Below are 20,748 nucleotides of genomic sequence, written 5' to 3'. Positions count from 1 at the left end.
TCTTCTCCACAGTGTAACCACCTCCTCTTTTGAACCCCATCAAACCACTACTGATTCTACTTATAATCCTGATGTCATGCTACCTCCATTAGAAATCCAACCCTCTTCTTTCGTTCCAGTCCTCCCAAATTCATGTACTGAGCGTGACCACATTTGTAACTATTTGCACTTGACCCATTCAAGTTCAACAAGCTCTATCGATTGGCCTCCAATATCTTTAACTGCTATAAATGAATACAACACCATCGGCCTCTTTGCCATGGCATTCCCCACACTCTTCCCTACAGGCATCGCAATGATCATGCAACCAAGACTTACAAAAGTTGAAATGCATGAATATGCTTTGCACTTGCTGCACTACCATGATAACCGCTTTGGCCAACACCCAAGATTCTGCTACTATCTTTATAACATTCTAATGCGCCACCGTAGCCAAGCAACAACTAGTGTTTTCGTGAAGAAGTACATTGAGAACAACTTGCCAACAACGGTTTCAGACCTACGCCAGTGTCTTCATGACTCTCCAGATTCACGATTGCCAGAGCAAATAATGAGGTTCGGTTCAGCTCTACGAGGAACACGGTCTTTCTGGAACAAACGACGATCTGAGCTGACTGACATGATCACGCAAATAGGAAGCCCAACATTCTTCTTCACTCTCAGTGCAGCTGATACTAAATGGCATGACTTGCACACGATCATGCCCACCAGTGTTCCTTCCAATTCAGTCAACCCCTTCCAATGGAAAATCCAAAACATTATTAAAAACCCACATCTAACAGCCCAATATATGCATTGTAGATTTACAATTTTCCTTGAAGAAATCCTTCAAAAAGGCCTCCATGCAACCGACTACTGGTGCAGGTATTATTTAATATCCATTTCCCTCTACATTAATTTTATACATTGCATATACATGTATTAACCAAATGTAACCTTCATATTATATTCAGATACGAATGGCAACATAGAGGATCCGCACACATTCATGGCTTCCTCTGGCTACAAAATGCACCAGACATGGACACACTTGATTGGGACAATGCATTGGAAGTTGCTAATGCACAGAAATATTTTGACCACTACGTAACTGCTTGGAATCCACGTCAGGCAGAACACCGAACTATTCCGCTTCACCAGTCAACAATTCATAGCCCGTGTCTCCTTGACACAGCAGCAATATTCGCGGCCAATCAGTTCGAAGACTATACAGAGCTCGTCAACTGCGTTCAACGTCATACAAAGTGTCATGAATCTTCTTGTCTTCGTAAGAAAGACAATGTGCTTAGCTGCCGATATGGAGTACCATGGGAATTGAAGTCCACTTCTTCACTTTTCATTGATGATAAAGGTCATAAAACCTACGTCCCTGCTCGCAATGATGAAAGATTGAATATTCACAATGCCGATCTACTCTCTATCTGGAGAGCAAATGTTGATTTCCAACCAGTCCTTTCTCGCCATGCTGTATTGAAATATATTTCAAAGTATGCAACAAAAGCAGAGACAAGATCTGAGAGCTACCGTCAAATGCTATCACGGCTATCACAAAGTGCCCTTCCAGAAGCACCTACTGGTGGTGTCATCCGAAAACTCCTTACAGAAACCATTGCAGATAGAGACATTGGTGCACAAGAAATATGCCATATGTTACAAAATCTACCTCTCTCTTTGCAGTCGTACATTCCGTTCTTTGAATGTCAACAGGGTTGTTTTCAAACTTGTTTCGCAAGATACTGAAAATCCTGGTTCGGCACCAAACTTTATCGTTGCATATATGAACAGGCCTGCCTCACTAGAACCCCTGCCCCTCCTTGAAGCTGCTCGCTCGTGGTCATATTCTGCCCAACGGAGAAAAAACCACTAGAAACACATATTCCCCCCAATGATTGTACATGTCTTGCCCTGTTACAATGTCATTCCTTCCTCTACTAATCCTTCTTATGCCACCTTCTGCTGGAGTGAATTACTCTTGTATTTCCCCTTCCGAACACTCCCTGCTAATATTGGTTCAACTGATGCATAAATTATTGCACACTGGGAACAAAAAAAGGGTGCATATACACCATGGCATGTCCATCGAGAACCCGAAAACCCACAAAGCCCACCTACTGAAGATCAAACTACCCCACACGCCCCCCCTGATTCCATGCAGATGAATGAATGGCGAATCCTCTCTCAACTACACCCAGGTTACAATATTGCAATTGATGACCTCGACATGATTGGCTACCGCGACTTCGATGTCAACCACAATTGGTCACAAAATACTGTCCCTCCCCCCTTGCAAGAAACTGCCATCAATTTCATTGAATTCAACCGCTCAACCATTCAAAACCAACATCATTCTTTTTCCAACCTTCCCCATGATCATACATTATCCCCTACCCAAAACATAGCTTTTACCACTGTTTTTTCACACTTCGAAACCCCTTCGCCAAAATCCCCACGCAAAATCATCATACAAGGAATAGTTGGCACAGGAAAATCCCATTTGATTAGATGTCTGCACCAAGCATTTGTGGAAAACTCGCCAACAAACAAGAACCCTTTATTGTTACTTGCACCAACCGGCGTTGCAGCTTTCAACATACATGCCCTCACAATTCACTCTTCCCTTCGTATCCCTATCCAGACAATGCATCCTCTCGAAGGCCAGCTACTCCTACACCTGCAAGAGCAACTCCGTCATGTAGAATACATCCTCATTGATGAAATGAGCTTTATTGGTCCAAAAATGCTTTCTCGCATTGACGATCGTCTAAGAGAGGCATTCCCTCTTCATCGGAATGCACCATTTGGTAATCGCTCAATTATCCTTGTCGGAGATTTAGGCCAACTACCACCTGTAAAAGACATTCCTTTATACGCTGGGACATCGCATGGCACTGCACTTTGGCGCAACTTCGACATATTCATAACACTTTCAACCGTTTTCCGTCAACAAGGAGCTAGCCCGTCCTAGGTTGCTTTTCGGCAAATACTTGCAAATCTTAGGAATGGAATATCTACACTTGAAGATTGGCAACACCTAATGTCAAGAACAAGTTCGTCTCTTACACATGAAGAGAAATGCATATTCGAAGAATCCATGCACCTATTCGCAACAAACAACGCAGTTGTCTTGCATAATAAGAAAATGCTTAAAAAATTGAACATACCAGTAGCGCTTTGCTCTGCGGAACAACAAAGGCAGAAAACTCCTACTACAACAAAAGATGAGCATCTGCCTGCAAAGGTGCTCTTATGCAATGAACAAAAAGTTATGCTCACCAGCAACTTATGGGTACATGCAGGCCTCGTCAATGGCGCGCTTGGGAAGGTCATCTAAATATTTTATTCAATTGACTCAAAGCCCCTAACATTACCATCCTTTGTGGTTGTTGACTTTAGAAAATACAGAGGAACACCGTGGGACATTTCACACCCAACATATGTACCCATTCCTCCCATCACAAGGGGTACACGCCGTCAAATACCACTTCAAATGGCATGGGCTTTAACGATACACAAGTCACAAGGAATGACATTAGACAAAGCGATAGTGGACATCGGCACCAGAGAACGCCAAGGGTTAACATTCACTGCAATTTCAAGAGTGCGGTCACTAGCAGACATACACATCAATCTAGCATTCCCATTCTCCCGCATTGCACAAATGCACAAGAATCCATATCTTAAGCGTAGACGGCAAGAGGAATCATTCCTTGCATCAAATTCTATTCAGGATAATACACTTTAGCCAATCGTACAACATGTCTTCCAGAATTACCCACATGGTAAACACCACTCACTACATAACCAAGTTTCACATAGATTTTCTTGCTATTACATTTAGTTTCATATGATTTTATACTCGTTTGGAATCATTTAATTTATTTTGAATATTCAAACAAAATCATCAAACATATTCATTGTCACTTACAATGTTTCCTTTTTGGATGGCAACAGGTATGGATACATGCTACCTATGAAGGTTGTATGAGTGTTGCGAAGAAATTCAACAACAGGAACTTACGTTACAAGATATGCAGACAAGGATCTTGCCACAACAATCAATGCTACTTTACCGTTTGCGCCCAGCCATTAAGTTGTTAAAGAAAATAAGGAAAATACTTAAGATAACAATTCACATCCATGAAAGGGATGCACACAGGCAAATGCGCCATCAATTGCAGGAACAGCTCGCACAATATGGCACCACAATAAACACTAACTGGTGTTGCCGATGCCATGGCCCATCATGCATATATGATTAGTTGCTCATTCTCACTTATATCTCTACATGATAGAAAGCTTTTATTGTACATATGTTTAGAAGCCAACGAATACTTTCATTGTATATATGTTTAGTTATAACTTACCAAACACATCTTTATGTGTAGAGTGACTTTTCCCTGTCGACTTTAGGGTCTTCAGATTATTATGGATGTTGAGCGTTTTAGCTCTGGCCGGAACCAAACTCTGTTGTTTTGTTCTCGTTTTGTTAAGATCTATTTATGCAATTCATGGAATTACAGTGTTTAAATTTCTCTTCATAATTTACAGTGGTTATATTCTCCACTGAGTTTTGTATGGCTGTGAATGTAATCAGTAAATAGGTTGGGCGTTATCCTTTTCCTTGTAGTATACATATATGCATTTTGGTATTTTATGGCTAAACACTTGGTTTGAAATAGTTCTGCAATCAAATCTTGCATGTTGGGCATGTAAATAATTCCATTTCTGAAATCACAAAGGAATCTACCCTACTTTTACGTTGTACCATTTTATTTTACACACGCATTAATCAATTCAGTTGAAGTATTCCCTCCGGCATTGGACAATTGTGGACTCTCAACAAGTTTTTGACCAGTCACAACAATATATCAGGGACTACCCTAGTGGAACTTACTAACTTATCCTCACTGTCGTGGCTTTCTCTTTATCACAATATGTTGTATGGGGAGCTTCAAAGAACGATAATATCATGGAAAGGTCTTTCTCAGCTTAACCTTTCCAACAACCAGATCACATGATCAATTACTGCGTCACTTGGGCTGTTGCCTATTCTTAACAGCCTTGACCTCTCAAACAATTTGCTTTCAGGGGAAATACCCCTTGAATTAGATAATCTCAAGTTGAGCTTTCTTAATGTGTCTGACAACCACTTGCCTGGCTCTGTCCTTATTGGTTACAATAATCTGGCATATGATGAAAGTTTTCTTCACAATCCAGGCCAGTGTGGAGCTGGGCCATTAAGGCTTCCTTCATGCTTCCATGCATCTGAAAATCATAGACATAGGGTATTGATTTCGGTTATTGTTGTGGCCATAGTAGTCTGCTTGATTGGTATAGGTTTCCTCCATAAGAGACGCAAGATTTTCGTGCAGGTTAAAACAAGTACAGAGTCTTGGAAACTCACATCCTTTCACATGGTTGACTTTGAAGTGTCAGACATTCTGAATGGATTGATAGAGTATCATGTTATTGGAAGTGGAGATGCTGGCAAAGTGTACAAGGTGGCACTGGAAAATGGTAATATTGTTGCTGTGAAAAGGATCTGGAATAACGAGAACCCACGATCTGTCCAAGAAAAGAGATTTCAAGTAGAGATAGAGATTCTAGGAAAGATTAGGCATACCAACGTTGTAAAGCTGCTTTGCTTTATCTCTGGTTCGGATTCTAAGTTGTCAGGCAAGAAATTGATTGTGGTGGATAGGTAAAAAAGAATAAACAGAGGGTTTTTATTTCCCTTTTAGAGGCTAGATCTTCAAGGTAGAGATGTTCAGTGTTGGGCTTCTCGTGTCCATTTATGCTTATTGCTCCTCTGTTCTAAAGAGATGATCAACTATTTTGTGAGTGATACTTCGGGCCTCTGTAACTTTGTAATGTCTATCAATCTGCCCGAGGCGAACCTGGGACCTCTCTATGGCAGATCTCTGCACTATTGATGTGGACTAAGAGGAGAATATATGCACGAAAACCCCATGGTATGCTTGACTGGCTGTAACTGTCAAAATACAGTAAATAATGTTCTCAAAGTGCATGCATGCAGGCCTAATCTGGAAAATATCAGAGATCTATAACGTTCCAACCATGTAAATTGATGCTGATAACAATGAAAACAAGTGTGTATCATTGTAAATAAATAGAAAGGATCTTTTATAGATTGAAGGATTAGTTTTCTGGTTTGAGTTTGACATGTTTTTGGCCTTTGTGTCTGTGAAATGCATCTGGTGCTTTTATGTTCAGTGGGGGATGAAAGGATATGTGTAGCATTGTAAATAGGTAGATCATATAGTGAATTATGTACAGAATGATCAGTTTTCTTGCTGAATTTAACATGCTTTTAGCCATTTTGTTTCTGAAGTGCATTAGGTGCTCCCACGTTCAGTGTTGCTATGCAGATAGATTCTAGATTCACTAAAGAGTTTAGGTACAAGAAGTGAGGTGACGAGATGGGATTTGTACTCAGTTCAAATCTAATTTCATTAAAGAATTTAGGGACTGTAAATAGGGTGATGAGACTTATATTAATTTACAAATTGAGGTTTTTCAATGGCCATGCCTTAGAGTAAACTTGTAACCCATGTATGGAATCTAGACAGTGGATTGAATGCAGTGAACATAAACAAATAACCTGGTTCTGGACAGTCTGATCTGGTTCTAGACAGTGTATTGAATGCATTGAACATAAACAAGTACCCTGAAAGAACCTCGTTCCAGAGTATGATCTGGTTCTAGACAGTGTATAGAATACATTGAACATAAACTATTAACATGAAATAACCTAGTTTGATGTCTATGCTCATCATGATAGTGCAAGGATGCATAGATGCGTATACTTAAATAGTTAGTTTGATATATATGTTAAACATGGTAATGCAAGGATGCACATCTTCAATTAGTTGGTTGAACTCTACTTTAACTGTAAACCTAGATGAATCTATTTCGGTATGAACTAAATCCATATTCAATCAACTCTCAAACTAATTCTGTATAAACTTTACTTGAGATTGTTGAACTTTTATGGCTGCTTTTATCGTTCATGAGCATCACATCACCTCACTGCCTGCCATATGACATTCATGTGAATAGTAAACCATCAAAGGACACACCAACGGGTAGGACAAGAGGATTAAGTACATTGAATGGAAATGGATAACTAGGTTTCATATTTATGTAATTATCTGCCCTTATCATTCATCAGCATCATGTCACCTCACTGTTTGCCATATGACATTCATATGAATAGTAAACCACACCAGTGAGTGGCATGAGGATTAAGTACATTAAATAGAAATGGATAACAAGGTTTGATATTTATGTGAAGCATGATAATGCAAGGATGCATATTTTAAGAGGTTTAAATACATTGAATATAGGTATATAGGTATAAGAATACAATAAGTATTGGTTTAAAAATATTATAATTTGACTTTCTAATCACATTATTCAATTACGAGGCCTACCTTATTTCCATCAGGTTATGGTTACCGAGATACACGCAATGGTAAATGTTTACATAAACCAAGTAAATAATATTACGGGGCCTACCTTATCTCCATCTGGTTATAGTTACCGAGATGAGAGAATGAGTTAAAAACATGGATCGATGGGAGTGACTGTCACTTGAGAGGAAATAAGAGCAATAAACTTGAGAGGAAATAAGACTTGCAGGCACCACTTGTGGTGGGCCTGAGAGCAATAAATGCCACCAGGACAACTGCGGTTAAACACCTGCATACGGGAGTTAATTATTACATTACATATGTTATATTAAAATATAAAAATGAGTAATAAATATATTAATTTTAAAAATCAATTACTTATTAAAAAAAATATTTTATATACAAGTTGGTTATATAAGCAATTGCATTACTTCTTTTAGGAAGATTTCCCAGATATGAATTTATAATGAGTTTCAAAATTTTAATAATATTAATTTTCATAATTAATTAAAATATTTTTGTTAAATTAATTTTATTAAAAATAATAATAATAATGTTTAGGAAAAGCATCTTACAATTACTTAATGTTTTAGTTGTAGTGTCAACCAGCAATGTAAGTGATTTGTTTTAATATTTGCAAATCACAAATTTCTCCGCTTTCCATTTACCATGTAAAACAGTGTAATTTACTTTTTATTTAAAAAAATAAAGTGTGTTGCCAATAATCTATTGAGTTTTAAGTATGAATGCGTTTTAAACTTATATATTGATATGAATGGTTTGGTTTTGGTTTTGTTGTTTTAGTATCAAATGTGCTGGTACGGGATGGTCATCGTGGTTATTGCCTTGGTCACTAGCGAGCTTTGTATATGATTGACTATTTGTAGAGGTTTCTTCCTTTTAATAATTCTATGGGCCTCTCTTTGTACCTTTTGGGACAATTGCTAGTATATATATATATAGTGATGATAAAAGAAGGAAAGGGCATTGCATATTAGAAAGTAGGTTGTTTTTTCTTTAACTGTTTTTTTAACTTATAACAAGTGAACAAGAAGGAACAAATTATGATTTCCAAGAGGTTAATTGTCTTGATTTGATCAAATTTCTATAATTTTTATTAATATACCATTGTTTTCGATAACCACATTAATTAATAAAATTTGTTTATCAAATCTTTCTATATTTTGTAGTGTATACAAAGCAATTTTAAATTGAATATGAAATCATTTTTCCATTTCTATATGGAATTTTCAGATTATATTTTAAGGTGCACTGTGATATTAATTTCCAAAACAGAAATTTTATATTAAAGTTTTAGATTAAAAAATTATATTAAAAATGTTATCTGAATATTCTAATTCTAATTATAATAAAGTACACTTATATTAAAAATGTATTGTGATCTTATATTCCAAAACAGAAATTTTATATTAAAGTTTTATATTAAAAATGTTATCTGAATATTTTAATTCTAATTATAATAATGTACACTTATATTAAAAATATTATCTGAATATTCTAATTATAATGGGGTATATTTATATTAAAAATGTTATCTAAATATCCTAATTATAATAAAATACACTCATATTAAGCCCCAAGAGTTAGCTCAATTGGTCAAATCAAGTGCCTCACCAATGGGAGGTCACAGGGTCGAATCCCGAAAGCTCTTGGGGTTAGGTCAGTAAATAGGTCGAGGGGTGTTGGGGTGTTGATGCCTTAGTTTCAAATATATAAAAATATATGAAAATAATTTATAGTTAAATTAATTTAAATATTATTATTATAAATTGGGATAATATTAATTATTATTTAAAAAATTAATTTTCATATTAATTTTTTTAATAGTTAATTTCTTAATTATATTATAAATACTTAAATTTGTATCATATAAGTATTTTTTAGCATTTTTTAGATTATCCTGAAGATGAACCACACTGGTTGGTTCGAAACACCTCCACAAATAGTATTTTATGTAATTTTCGCCAAAAAATCTCACACAAAAAAATAATATAATTTAAATAATATCGTTTAAATCTTATTGATGAAACATATTTGTACACTTTCAAGTTACTTTATTAAAATTTAAAATCCATCAACTACTCTGTAATATATTAAATAAAAAATGAAGTTAAATTAAAAACAATAAAGCAAAATATACCGATTCACTGGGAACTGGTTGTTCATGCGGGCCCCTGGATTCAACCTACCGATTGATTCCCGATGGAGACCAACCCCACTAAAATCCAGCCTTGCTCGGCGCTTAATTTTTTTTTTCCAATATACGAAAAGCATATTAAAGCAGACATATCCAGAATTCAGCTGTCACAGAACAATACCAAACATAGCAGCTGTGATTGGAAAACAACGAGTCATCACGAAAAAGGGAGGGGATAAATATTCAAGAACCGAGGAAAATGCTTTACAGAAAAAGCTGGGGAAAAGTTTGCAAGCCGTACAGACAAACAGAAATGCTACAACTTTTTAATCGATTTCATGTAATGCCAGCAGGGTTGGAATTTGACGGGCAAAATGACCGTCACAAGGCATTTTGACCGTATTTTACGTTTACAAATTTTAAAAAGCCGTTTTTTGTGATGGGTTTTCAGAGTTATAAAACATATTTTTTACGGTTCACATTTTTACGAAAACGTCATTACTACCCTCTCAATAAATATATTTTATTGACCCGTTAATAAAGAAGTGCGGTAATATTTGGAATTGGTTCTATAATATTTGTTTTTATTGAAATAAATTAATTTCATGTTATTTAAAGTTATAGGTGTATATTTGATAGCATGTATTTAGTCGTAATATATTACGATTAATAATTAAGTAGCTTAATATTTGGAATTTACATTATAATATTTGTTTTTATTTAAATAAATTAAATTTATGTGGTTTATATTTAAATAAATTAAGTTTGTTGACTTTACTAAAAACTTGAACTTTACTTGGATTTCATGATATTATGATGGTGGAGAGGATGGGTACTATGGAGGATAGTTTTTGGTCAACTCCAAAGTTTTTGAGATGGAAATTTTTTTTGGGGAATTTTTTTTTGTTTACATTGGTGGAAGAAATCTGTTTGTTTTTACTGAAATTGCAACATTTAAATTATCTAATAGAAATCCAAATTAAGAAATAGAAATAGGAGTAGATTGATTGCAGTAACAATGAGTTGGGTGTGAGTAAAATAGATTTATAGATTTACTCATAATTTTTGTATCATGTGTTTGGGAGAAGTATCATGTGTTTGGAGAAGCACTGAATCTGAGTGGTTTGGGAGTTGTGGATCCCATCCATGAGTAAAATAACCTTTATGATTCAAAAAATCATTTAGTTATGGTCACATTGTTTTTCTCTTATTATAATTATTATAAATATGTGAGAAAAATTAACACAAATGTGTGATTGAAAAGTATTTTTTTAATTAAACCTTTATTGATGAAAAGTCTATTTATTATCAAAACATTTTGATTGAAGGGCAAAGTTTTAAACATAACGTTCCTTGACGGCCAACACAAAAACCCAAAACGTCAAATTTTTTTTATCTGAGGGGTAATGAAGAATCCAAATTCCAACCCTGGATGCTAGATGGAATTCATAGCGACGCCACAACTTTTTAATCGATTCGAGGATACATATCGTCCCCGAAAAGAATGTATGTATACATGGAAATGTTCAGATTACAGAGGGAGATCACCATCACTGATTTGATTCCCAACTCCCTCCCATATGACCAGAATATCTAATAGTGGGCGGCTGCCCATTACTCGCTCCGCGCCAAGCCTGGCCAGTGAAGCCCCACACTGGCCAATTTTTTTTTTATAAATAAAAATCAACGGCCCTCTTTCCACCGAATAAGGTTGAAATAGGAATGTTTAGGCATAGTCATAACCACTACGACCGAAGCATCGTGAAGGTGGGTGTTAAATGTCGATGACACACTCTGGACCTTCACAGCTGTGATACTTCCAATCTCCATGTGGCATTCGATGGAACCATAACCGGATTCAGGTACGCAAACGTGTCGACAGATCTACAACACTTGCCTTTACGGTTTAGATCGACGGCTTAGAGGGTATTGAGTTCGTTTCGGTGGTAACGACCCACCCCTGCTCCGTCGAGCAGTCTCATTCGCTTCCCCGCTCGTTCTGAGATTGGCTCTGCAACTTCGGATCAAACCCCAAGTGACTATTTGTCGCCCAAGATATCTGGTTCTCTTCTGTTCAAGGTACTAGATGGCAGACTGTCAAGGCTGGAGGATTATTATCAACTTCGCAGCACCTTAATCCATTCCAGGTTAGCAGCTCAGGATATGTTTCATATTGAGTTGAGGGTTTGGATTTTTCCCTTCGCATGCAACTTCTTTTCTCTAATCATCATACAATACTCTTCTCGCAGCGGCTTAAGTTATGTAGGATTTGTTCCTGTAGAACCAGTCCTGGATTCTTTCGAGGAAATTAAGTCGGAACGAACTCCTTCAGGAGAGCGATGAGCGAGCCCTGTGGCTAAGGAACGAGTTCGTTCGACCGTTGCTTAGTCACAGGGCTCGATCATCGCTCTCCTATTTTACATCGCTCTCCTCCTTTACAGGGTAAGTTATTTGCTTCGTAAGTCAAATTACTTGCATTGTCGAGTTCTTTTACTTCTATATGATTTTCATTCGACTTTGTCTTCTTGCATTACAGGGTAAGACGACTCAATCTGGAGCCCTCACGTTTTTTTTCAGGTAAATATAGTTCTTTCACTCAAAATTTAGGAAATCCTAAATTTCTTTTGGCAATTTTATCAGAAACATCAGAAAAACCCTATTGACAGTTAATTGAATGTCCTCCTTCCTTTTATGTGTTTACTGCTTCCATTCTGCATAAAATGAAATAAAAATAGTAACTTGCCATGAAGGGTTTAAAGACATCTGGCGCACTGTGATTATCATTCAAATGCCCTTGCATATAACCAAATGAAATAAAAATAGTAACTTGCCATGAAGGGTTTAAAGACATCTGGCGCACTGTGATTATCATTCAAATGCCCTTGCATATAACCAAATACATATGTGGATCATAAGATTGAGTTGGTGCCGGGATCCTCCCCACCGGCCGGGGCGCCGTATGGATTGTGACCGGATTGTAAGGGGTAGCTTGGGTCAAATTGGCAGGAACAAGTCATGTTCACCGCGTCTTCTGTTATGTTTTGGCTTAACTGACTCCTTACAATAAGCCATATTTTTCTAGATGCCCATCGTTGGATGGTATTTAAGGAAAGCAAATGTAGTAAATGAATGCCATGTGGATATGACCCCCATTTATTAGGCAAATACTTGATTAAATTTTGGTGGGTAGTTATCCACATGGCATTCTGTTGTTGCAAATACTGTCATAAGAATAATATTATTATGACATTTGTCAGATATAATTTTTGATTGTCTGCCAAAATACGTTTCTTCCCTCCACATTTAGTTACCGAGAATTAGTGAAGCAGAGAAGGCTCCCTTGTCCTTTATTTGCATTACTATACATATATTCTGTCATTCATCTAGCCATCTGACCAACGTCATCCTGCACCCTGCGTTTGCCATCAATGATGATGATGGCGTTGGATCGCAGTCCAAAAGTGCTGGTGGTATCGATATTTGCACTCCTTTGCTTCGCAAGCGCTCGGAATTCTTCTCCTTGGAAAACTCTCAGTGGTAGGCATTCCTTTCTCGCTATTTATTTTCTATGTGTAACAATTATTATATCAAAGTTTAATTATCATATCACTGGTCGGAAGTTATATATAAAATTGAAAACGATATTCCAAATAAACACATCATTAAATATATATATATCAGCAGCCCATAGACACAGCTGCTACTTTTGAAATTATTGGTTTTGGCATTGGCCTTTCACCGTTTCCAATGTGCATATATATATATATATCGTTCACAGGATTCTTATATTCAATAACTTCTAGTTTGCTTTAAGTTTGACCGGCCTGAAGCTGGGAAGAACTGATCTAAAGTTATGGTTGGTTTGTTTTTTTGGCTTCTATTTGTGCAGGCAGGCCACCCGTGGTCATAGCCAATGGTGGATTGTCGGGGATTCTACCTAGCCAAACAATGGTTGCTTATAACCTGGCAGTTAATGACAGTTTTGCCGACACTGTAATGTTTTGTGATTTGCAGTTAACGAAAGATCGGAAAGGCCTATGCCGGACAGATTTAAGATTGGAGAACAGTACAAACATAGAAGATGTCTTCGGAAAGCGGACTAATTCTTATGTTGTCAATGGAAAAACAGTGTCTGGACATTTTTCTATTGATTACGATGCTAGGCAGCTCGTGGACCTGAACAGCGGTATTGCAGGTGAGGTGAAAGGACAGAGCAGGTTATGATTTTTTTAGATACAATATAATCTATCTGGTGCATATTGTTCTTTTTGTTGAGGTTTTCCATTACATCAAAATCTCTAAGCATCAGTAAATTTCCAAATCATTATCAGTACTTTTTGAGTGGTCCCAGGATGTCAGATGAATTCCGGAGTCCATTCCCAATGAAATGAGTGAAAATCCAATGTCCCCCTCACAACCTAGGCTAAGGCTCTGATACCATGTTACCCACAGTCATGAGTAAACTTTCAAATCATTATTATTACTTTTGAGTGGTCCCAGTGTGGATCCCAGAGTGGGTGTTTAGTCCACTTGATCGATTCCCAATGAGTGTTAGTCCACTTGATCGATTCCCAATGAGGTGAGTGTGATAATCCAACACTTTTGTTCCAAATTATCATGTATGGTTTTTCCACTTATCCTTGTATGAAAGGAATGGAGCCAAGTGTTTGTACTAGTATTTTACACTTCACTTATAAAAAAGTGAAGCTAATTTTTATATATATCTATAAGTGAAGCTAATTTTTTTTTATATATGATGGAGCCCAGTATCTTAACCTATGGGTGGCATAGCATGGCCAGACCTTTGGGCCCATTGAATATCCATGGAGAACAATTGCCTCCGTGATCTTGGACAGTCAGAAAGTAGCTGATAGTGATTTAATCTGGTTAATCTTTAATTTGTGGTGGAATTGCTTTGTTTTGTTCTATCTGGATAGTAAAGGGAGTGCCACTATTACATTTTTGTTTGCAGCATTGCAAACAGTTGGCTCCCGCCCTGCTCAATTTGACAATCTTTTCACTCTGACTGATCCATATGGAATAAAAGACGCACTGGCAGAGTCTCCAATTTGGGTAAATGTACAGGTAATTTGGTTGAAGCGAGATTCTTTAAAGAGCAGTGAGGTTTGAATTGTTTCCGGCATGTATATTCCCCTCTTTGTTTATTTTCAGGCACCTTGGATTCTTATATATTTCTTCATATATGTGACAGTACCCATCATTTTATGAAGAGCACAACTTAAGCGCGCAATCATATCTGTTATCTCTATCAAAATCCATTGGAGTGGACTACATTTCTTCGCCCGAGGTTGGGCTTTTACAAGCCATAGTACCACAAATTACAAGGAGCAAGACAAAGATAATACTGAGGATTATGGGAAAACAAGATGTCGACCCATCGATAAATCAAACATATGGTTCCTTTTTAAACAATTTAACATTTGTGAAGACATTTGCTGATGGAATCCTAGTTCACAAGGATTACATTTGGCCTGTTGATGCAAATTTATATCTACAACCTCCTACAAGACTTGTACAAGATGCACACAATGCTGGGCTGGAAATATATGCTGCTAATTTTGCCAATGATGAATTTGGCATGAGCTATAATTATAGCTATGATCCAGTAAGAGAATATCTACAGTTTGTTGACTACAATGATTTTGGAGTTGATGGCGTCCTAACAGATTTCTGTGCAACGGCAGCTGAGGCAATAGGTACAGTTTTTAAGGTTTTTGAATGATGAAAAAGTGGGAAGTTTTAGCTATTGATGAAAGTTTAAAAAGATGATTATTGATACTGTGATTAATTTTTTTAGTTTAAATTCATTTTTTAGATTATTTGAGCTTTATTTTCTGGATACATTGTATAGAGATTTTATGTGTCAACTTTTCAAACCAATTAGAGTGATTCATCATATAAGGATAATGTAGAAAATCTCATCAAGCTAAGCCTAAGAATGAACCCTAAAATCAAGAAGGCTAAGAAGAAATAAGGTAGGAACCCTAAAATCAAAATCAAGAAGGCTAAGAAGAAATAAGGTAGGAACCCTAAAATCAAGAAGACTAAGTAGGCAATTTTTTAATTTTTATTTTATTTTAGGGTTCCTCCTTTATTTATTCTTTAGACTTGATAAGATTTTCTAATTCATTTTGTCCCGACTTGATAAGATTTTCTAAGTCATTTTGTCCCAACTTGATAAGATTTTCTAAATCATTTTGTCCCACTAGTTGGTTCAAAAGGTTGGCACAAAAAATTCTATGTGATGTATCCTAAATATGAAGATCTATGAAGATCGAAAAAGCCTAAACTCTCCACTCTCATAAGGAATCAACAATAATTAACTTTAACTGCTGTAAAAAATTGACACATACAGTTGCTCATATATATATATATATACACACTTCGTTGGATCAAGTTCTTTATTAAATTGAAAATCTTATTACCATAAACTAATTGGGGTTATTGGAATTAATGACATTACAGCTTGCTATGCTTTGAACAATGATAATGCATCCTCCAACGCAGGTGCACAGTTCAATTCATATCCTACTTTCCTTCAACTTATTCATTGCGTACCTGTGATTTTGTAAGCTCTGCCATAATGTTTCTTTTAGAAATATAGATAATTGGGAGTACTTTACATTGACTGTTAACATTCAATGTGGTGAAACTTGTGGTTCCAGAAAACCCGATAATCATTTCTCACAACGGAGCTAGTGGCGACTACCCAGGTTCTACTGATATGGCTTATAAGGCTGCCATAAGAGATGGAGCTGACTACATTGACTGCTCTGTTCAGATAACAAAAGATGGTGTTCCTTTCTGCAGGGAATCACCAAATCTTCTCAATGGTACAACTATCACATCAAATTCAGCGTTCTATCCATCTCGCTCCACAACAGTACCGGGCATTGGAAGCACGGGCGATGGCATCTTTACGTTTGATCTCACATGGAAGGAAATTCAAACCTTGACGCGTAAGTCTGCTCTCCATCAAGTTATAAAATATCTATGTTGTTCACCTTCTAGTGTCCGAATATTCGAGTAACGTACTCAGGAGTTTTGTTTTTCCCATTTTAAGATGGCATATGTTTTTTGATTTTTTTTTTAGTTTTCTTGTACATATCTAGTTTGTGAGGGGATATATTCTTAATGTTACAACTATTGATTCACCATAGTTAATAAATAAATAAAATATTAGAAAGACTAAATTAGAAAACCATACAAGGGCAACTATACTTTGACCATTAATCCTTACTTATAGATCTTATGTGTGCATGCATAATTAGGAAACCATATACTTTGATCCTTACTTATAGTTTTCAGGTGTGCATGGAGATGGTGCATCTTTTTTCTAGCTAAAAGTTATTATTATTTGATTAGTGTAATATAACTATTCTTCTCAAGTTGCATATAAGTATGTTTTTTTTAATTAGAGTTTTTAGAATTTTTATTTAATTATTAGGTGCATTTCTCAAGTTGCATTTTTTAATTAGAGTTTTTAGAATTTTTATTTAATTATTAGGTGGATCATAAGTTTTTAGAATTTTAATTTAATTATTAATAATTATTAGGTGGATGGTAAGACAGTAATTTTATGGAATATTTTTAGTAATAATTAGATAGAGAATTGAAATTTATCTAAAAAATTCATTATACTCTTTTTGTTTTTCAATTTGATTATAAATATTAGTTTCCATTTAATTTTTATTTATAACATCAAATTTCTATTGTTTATTGTCACCTTGCTATTGTTCATTTTAAAGTAACTCGTATTAATCCTTTTTAAAATTAATAATATAATAATAATAATATAAATTGAAAAATAATGGTTCCATTTAATTCTCCTCAGGGTTTCCTATAAGCATGAAACCGCACAAACTTTTAAATATCTTGAAATTAAGAGGAATGAAAACGTTTTGCTTTTTAAAAACAGAAAAAGTCATAATCTTTATATCATTAAATTAAGCAAAAACAAAAAAAAAAAGTCATAATCTTTTATATCATTAAATTAAGCAAAAAGAAGAGAGAATATATAAAAATTGGGTAAGATTCAACACTGATTTTCAAATATAAAAATTAGGTAAGATTCAACACTGATTTTGAACATTGTAAACATTGATAAGCACTTGTTTCAAATATATAAGATTCAACTCTGATTTTTAAATATTGATAAGTACTTGTTTCAAATTCTTGTGGATCCTATCTCCGCTCATCTCGAGGGCAACTGATGTAATACTGTGAAGTGAATTTGTTATGCTGTGCAGCAAACATTTTTAGCCCATATGGAGAAAACGCAGGGCTTTTCCGGAACCCTGCAAATAAGAATGTGGGGAAATACATGACCTTGGCCGATTTTTTGAAATTTGCGAAGAGTCAAGAAAATGTCAATGTCCTCATCAACATACAGGTACAGTTCCTCAAACTGATTATTTCTCTGAAATATTGCGTTCTTTTAAAATAGCTCATGAAATTGCAGCAGTATAGTATAAATCAAATTTATTTACATTCCAGATGGTTTAACTTACAGTATGCGCGAGCCATAGCAGCGGCACGGAAGATTGATATCATAGAGCCCACCATTTCAGTTATAAATAAGAGTGGCTACCACAACATAGCTGATAGACTAATGATAAAGTCCGATGACAGTGCTGTGCTAAGGGAGTTGAAGCAACAAACAAAATTCAAACTTGTTTATGAGGTGGAGGGAGATAATATCAGAATTCTGAATTCAACCATCAAGGAGATCAAAGAAGTTGCTGACGCCGTAACATTAAGTAGAGGTTCGGTTTTCCAGAGTCCTGGTGGTTACCTTACAGGGACCATAGATAATGTCAAGCGATTGCACCTGCAAAATATATCAGTCTTTGTCTCTTATCTCAGAAACGAATTTACGACTTTAGCCTTCGATTATCTCTCAGATCCAACATTGGAAATTAACTCCCTTGTCAACTTCGCCCAAGTAGATGGGCTCATCACAGATTTTCCAGCAACAGCAAAAGCTTATTTGGGTAAGAGCCATTGCTTTCAATTTTCTATTTATACACCCATCATTTTTAAGGTTATTTTTATGTTAATTACAGATTCCTGAAATGTGTAGATTGCAGATTCTTGGAATATTCAGGAGGGAGGTCAAAGAATTGGTCTCCCTCCAGTTTATCAGATTCCAAGATACTTCCTGAATATGCAATCCACATAAGTTGAAGACATCTTCAATGGTGATCACAAGAGTGTTTCTTGATGCAAATATCCATCAAAAAGTCATTTAGGTTTGCTAGACTGTATATATTTTGCTAGACTGTAAAAATATATAGTGGTTTCTTTTTTCAGAAATAGCTATTGTAGATTTGGAAAATATTATGGAATCCCGGTGAAAATTGACCTCAGTCCTGTCAGTTTACACTGAAAATTGACCTCAATTTTCTGTTAGATTCTGACATATTCCCAAAATGGCCAATTAAATTAAGTTCAATTTAACGTAACTTTTTTTTTCAGAAGAAAAAGCGATATAAATTATATTAAGACAATATAAGAAAAGCACTGATAAGGTAGTGGTTTCTTTTTTCAGAAATAGGTATTGTAGATTTGGAAAATATTATGAATCCCGGTGAAAATTGACCTCAGTCCTTTCAGTTTACACTGAAAATTGACCTCAATTTTCTGTTAGATTCTGACATATTCCCAAAATGGCCAATTAAATTAAGTTCAATTTAACCTAACTTTTTTTTTCAGAAGAAAAAGCAATATAAATTAATTATATTAAGACAATATAAGAAAAACACTGATAAGGTACATATAGTAGGATCTGTGATTCCTCAAATCAGAATGAACAACTAAAATACAACAGAATGAACTAATTTATTTTTTACAACCGAATTAACTAATAATTTTTTTCCTCTGCACGTGCAGGCAACTCATGCCGTGGTCGTTCCACAGCGAATGGGGATGAATATACAATGCTCCTTGTCATCCCTGGAGAATTAGAAAAGGGTCTTGATGTACAAGATATTCTACCGCGTCCACAGGCTTTAGTTACACTAAATTTTTCAGAGCCTCCATTGCCACCAACAAAAAATAACAACCCCACTCTTGCTCCTGCTCTTGCTCCAAATCAAGCCTTTTCACCAGCTCCTGGAGGTCCTGTCACCAGTAGTGCTTTTCAATCTAGTCAAACTCTGTTGGTATCTCTTCTAATAGGACTCTTTGTGTTACTACTGAATTCTAACTAAGGCTACTTATTGTACACCTATCTTTTGTGCCAGCGATGATATATACTGCATCGATCCTCGTTGGAATTGACGGAAGGATTCTTTCTTCTCGTATTTGACCATTGATTCTGTTTGTGACCGTTTGTAGGACTTTCATTTTTCACTTGAAACTGCATTGATCCTCATTGGAATTCACGGAACGATTCTTTCTTCTCGTATTTAACCACTGATTCTGTTTGTGACCTTTTGTAGGACTTTCATTTTTCAGTTGAAATTAAAAAGTGATGGATAAATGTAGTAAAATTGTGTTTCTTTATTTTTTTTATTTTTTTCTTTAAGATGGTTTAAGACAAATTATTTGTTGAGAATCACGTGTATATTTAGTGTATTTTAATTTTTAAAATATTAAATTAAATCTAGGATGATTTTTTACTATAAACCAAATTGATGTTAATCCACCTAACTATACTGTATATAATATTTTAAAATTAGTTATATATTAGTTAATAATTGAGTTATGATAAGGTTTAAACCTAATAATAATAACTATTGCTATTAGAATATTATATATAATAATAGGGTCATAAATGGCTATAAATTTATTTTTTATTTTAAGGATAACGTTAACATATTATAACTACACGGTTTTATTAAAATACTAACTATTAATAATATTATTACCTAAAAAAATTGAATTTATTTATAATATTAATAAGAATTTATTTTAATAATATTTTTATAAATTTAAATATTTTAGTTGGATTTTCTTACTTTTCTTCATCAAATCCTAATTAGTGATTTTTGCCTTTAGTCAAACGAGTTGTTACTCTCAAATTGCTAGTTAGTTGCTCTTTACATTTATTTATTGCATTGTTTTTCTTTGTCTTGAAGATTAGTTGCTCTCTACATCTATTTATTGCATTGCCTAGATCTTGTCCTAAAGATT

At 35.3% G+C, this 20,748-nt stretch overlaps 1 protein-coding gene across 1 annotated transcript; it reads left to right on the top strand.

Moving 5' to 3' along the window:
- The first annotated feature begins 1,020 nt into the window (after positions 1–1,020).
- Positions 1,021–20,118, top strand: LOC149174175 (glycerophosphodiester phosphodiesterase GDPDL3-like). The gene is made up of 16 exons (XM_089420769.1): positions 1,021–1,627; positions 5,089–5,701; positions 11,400–11,453; positions 11,544–11,738; positions 11,841–11,913; positions 12,016–12,033; positions 12,128–12,168; positions 13,046–13,128; positions 13,481–13,786; positions 14,564–14,676; positions 14,804–15,308; positions 16,078–16,119; positions 16,278–16,571; positions 17,862–18,004; positions 18,125–18,605; positions 19,504–20,118. The coding sequence occupies exons 1-16, from the start codon at positions 1,021–1,023 to the stop codon at positions 19,821–19,823; spliced, it is 3,888 nt and encodes a 1,295-aa protein (XP_089276895.1). The 3' UTR covers positions 19,824–20,118.
- Positions 20,119–20,748: the final 630 nt, after the last annotated feature.

The sequence above is a fragment of the Pinus tabuliformis genome, chromosome 4_1 (assembly GCF_031772625.1).
Source record: "Pinus tabuliformis cultivar Carrire ecotype Pingquan chromosome 4_1, CPIR1, whole genome shotgun sequence".
NCBI lineage: Eukaryota > Viridiplantae > Streptophyta > Pinopsida > Pinales > Pinaceae > Pinus > Pinus tabuliformis.
The sequence above is the reverse complement of the archived record's forward strand: the minus strand, read 5'-3'. Positions and strand labels throughout refer to the sequence as shown.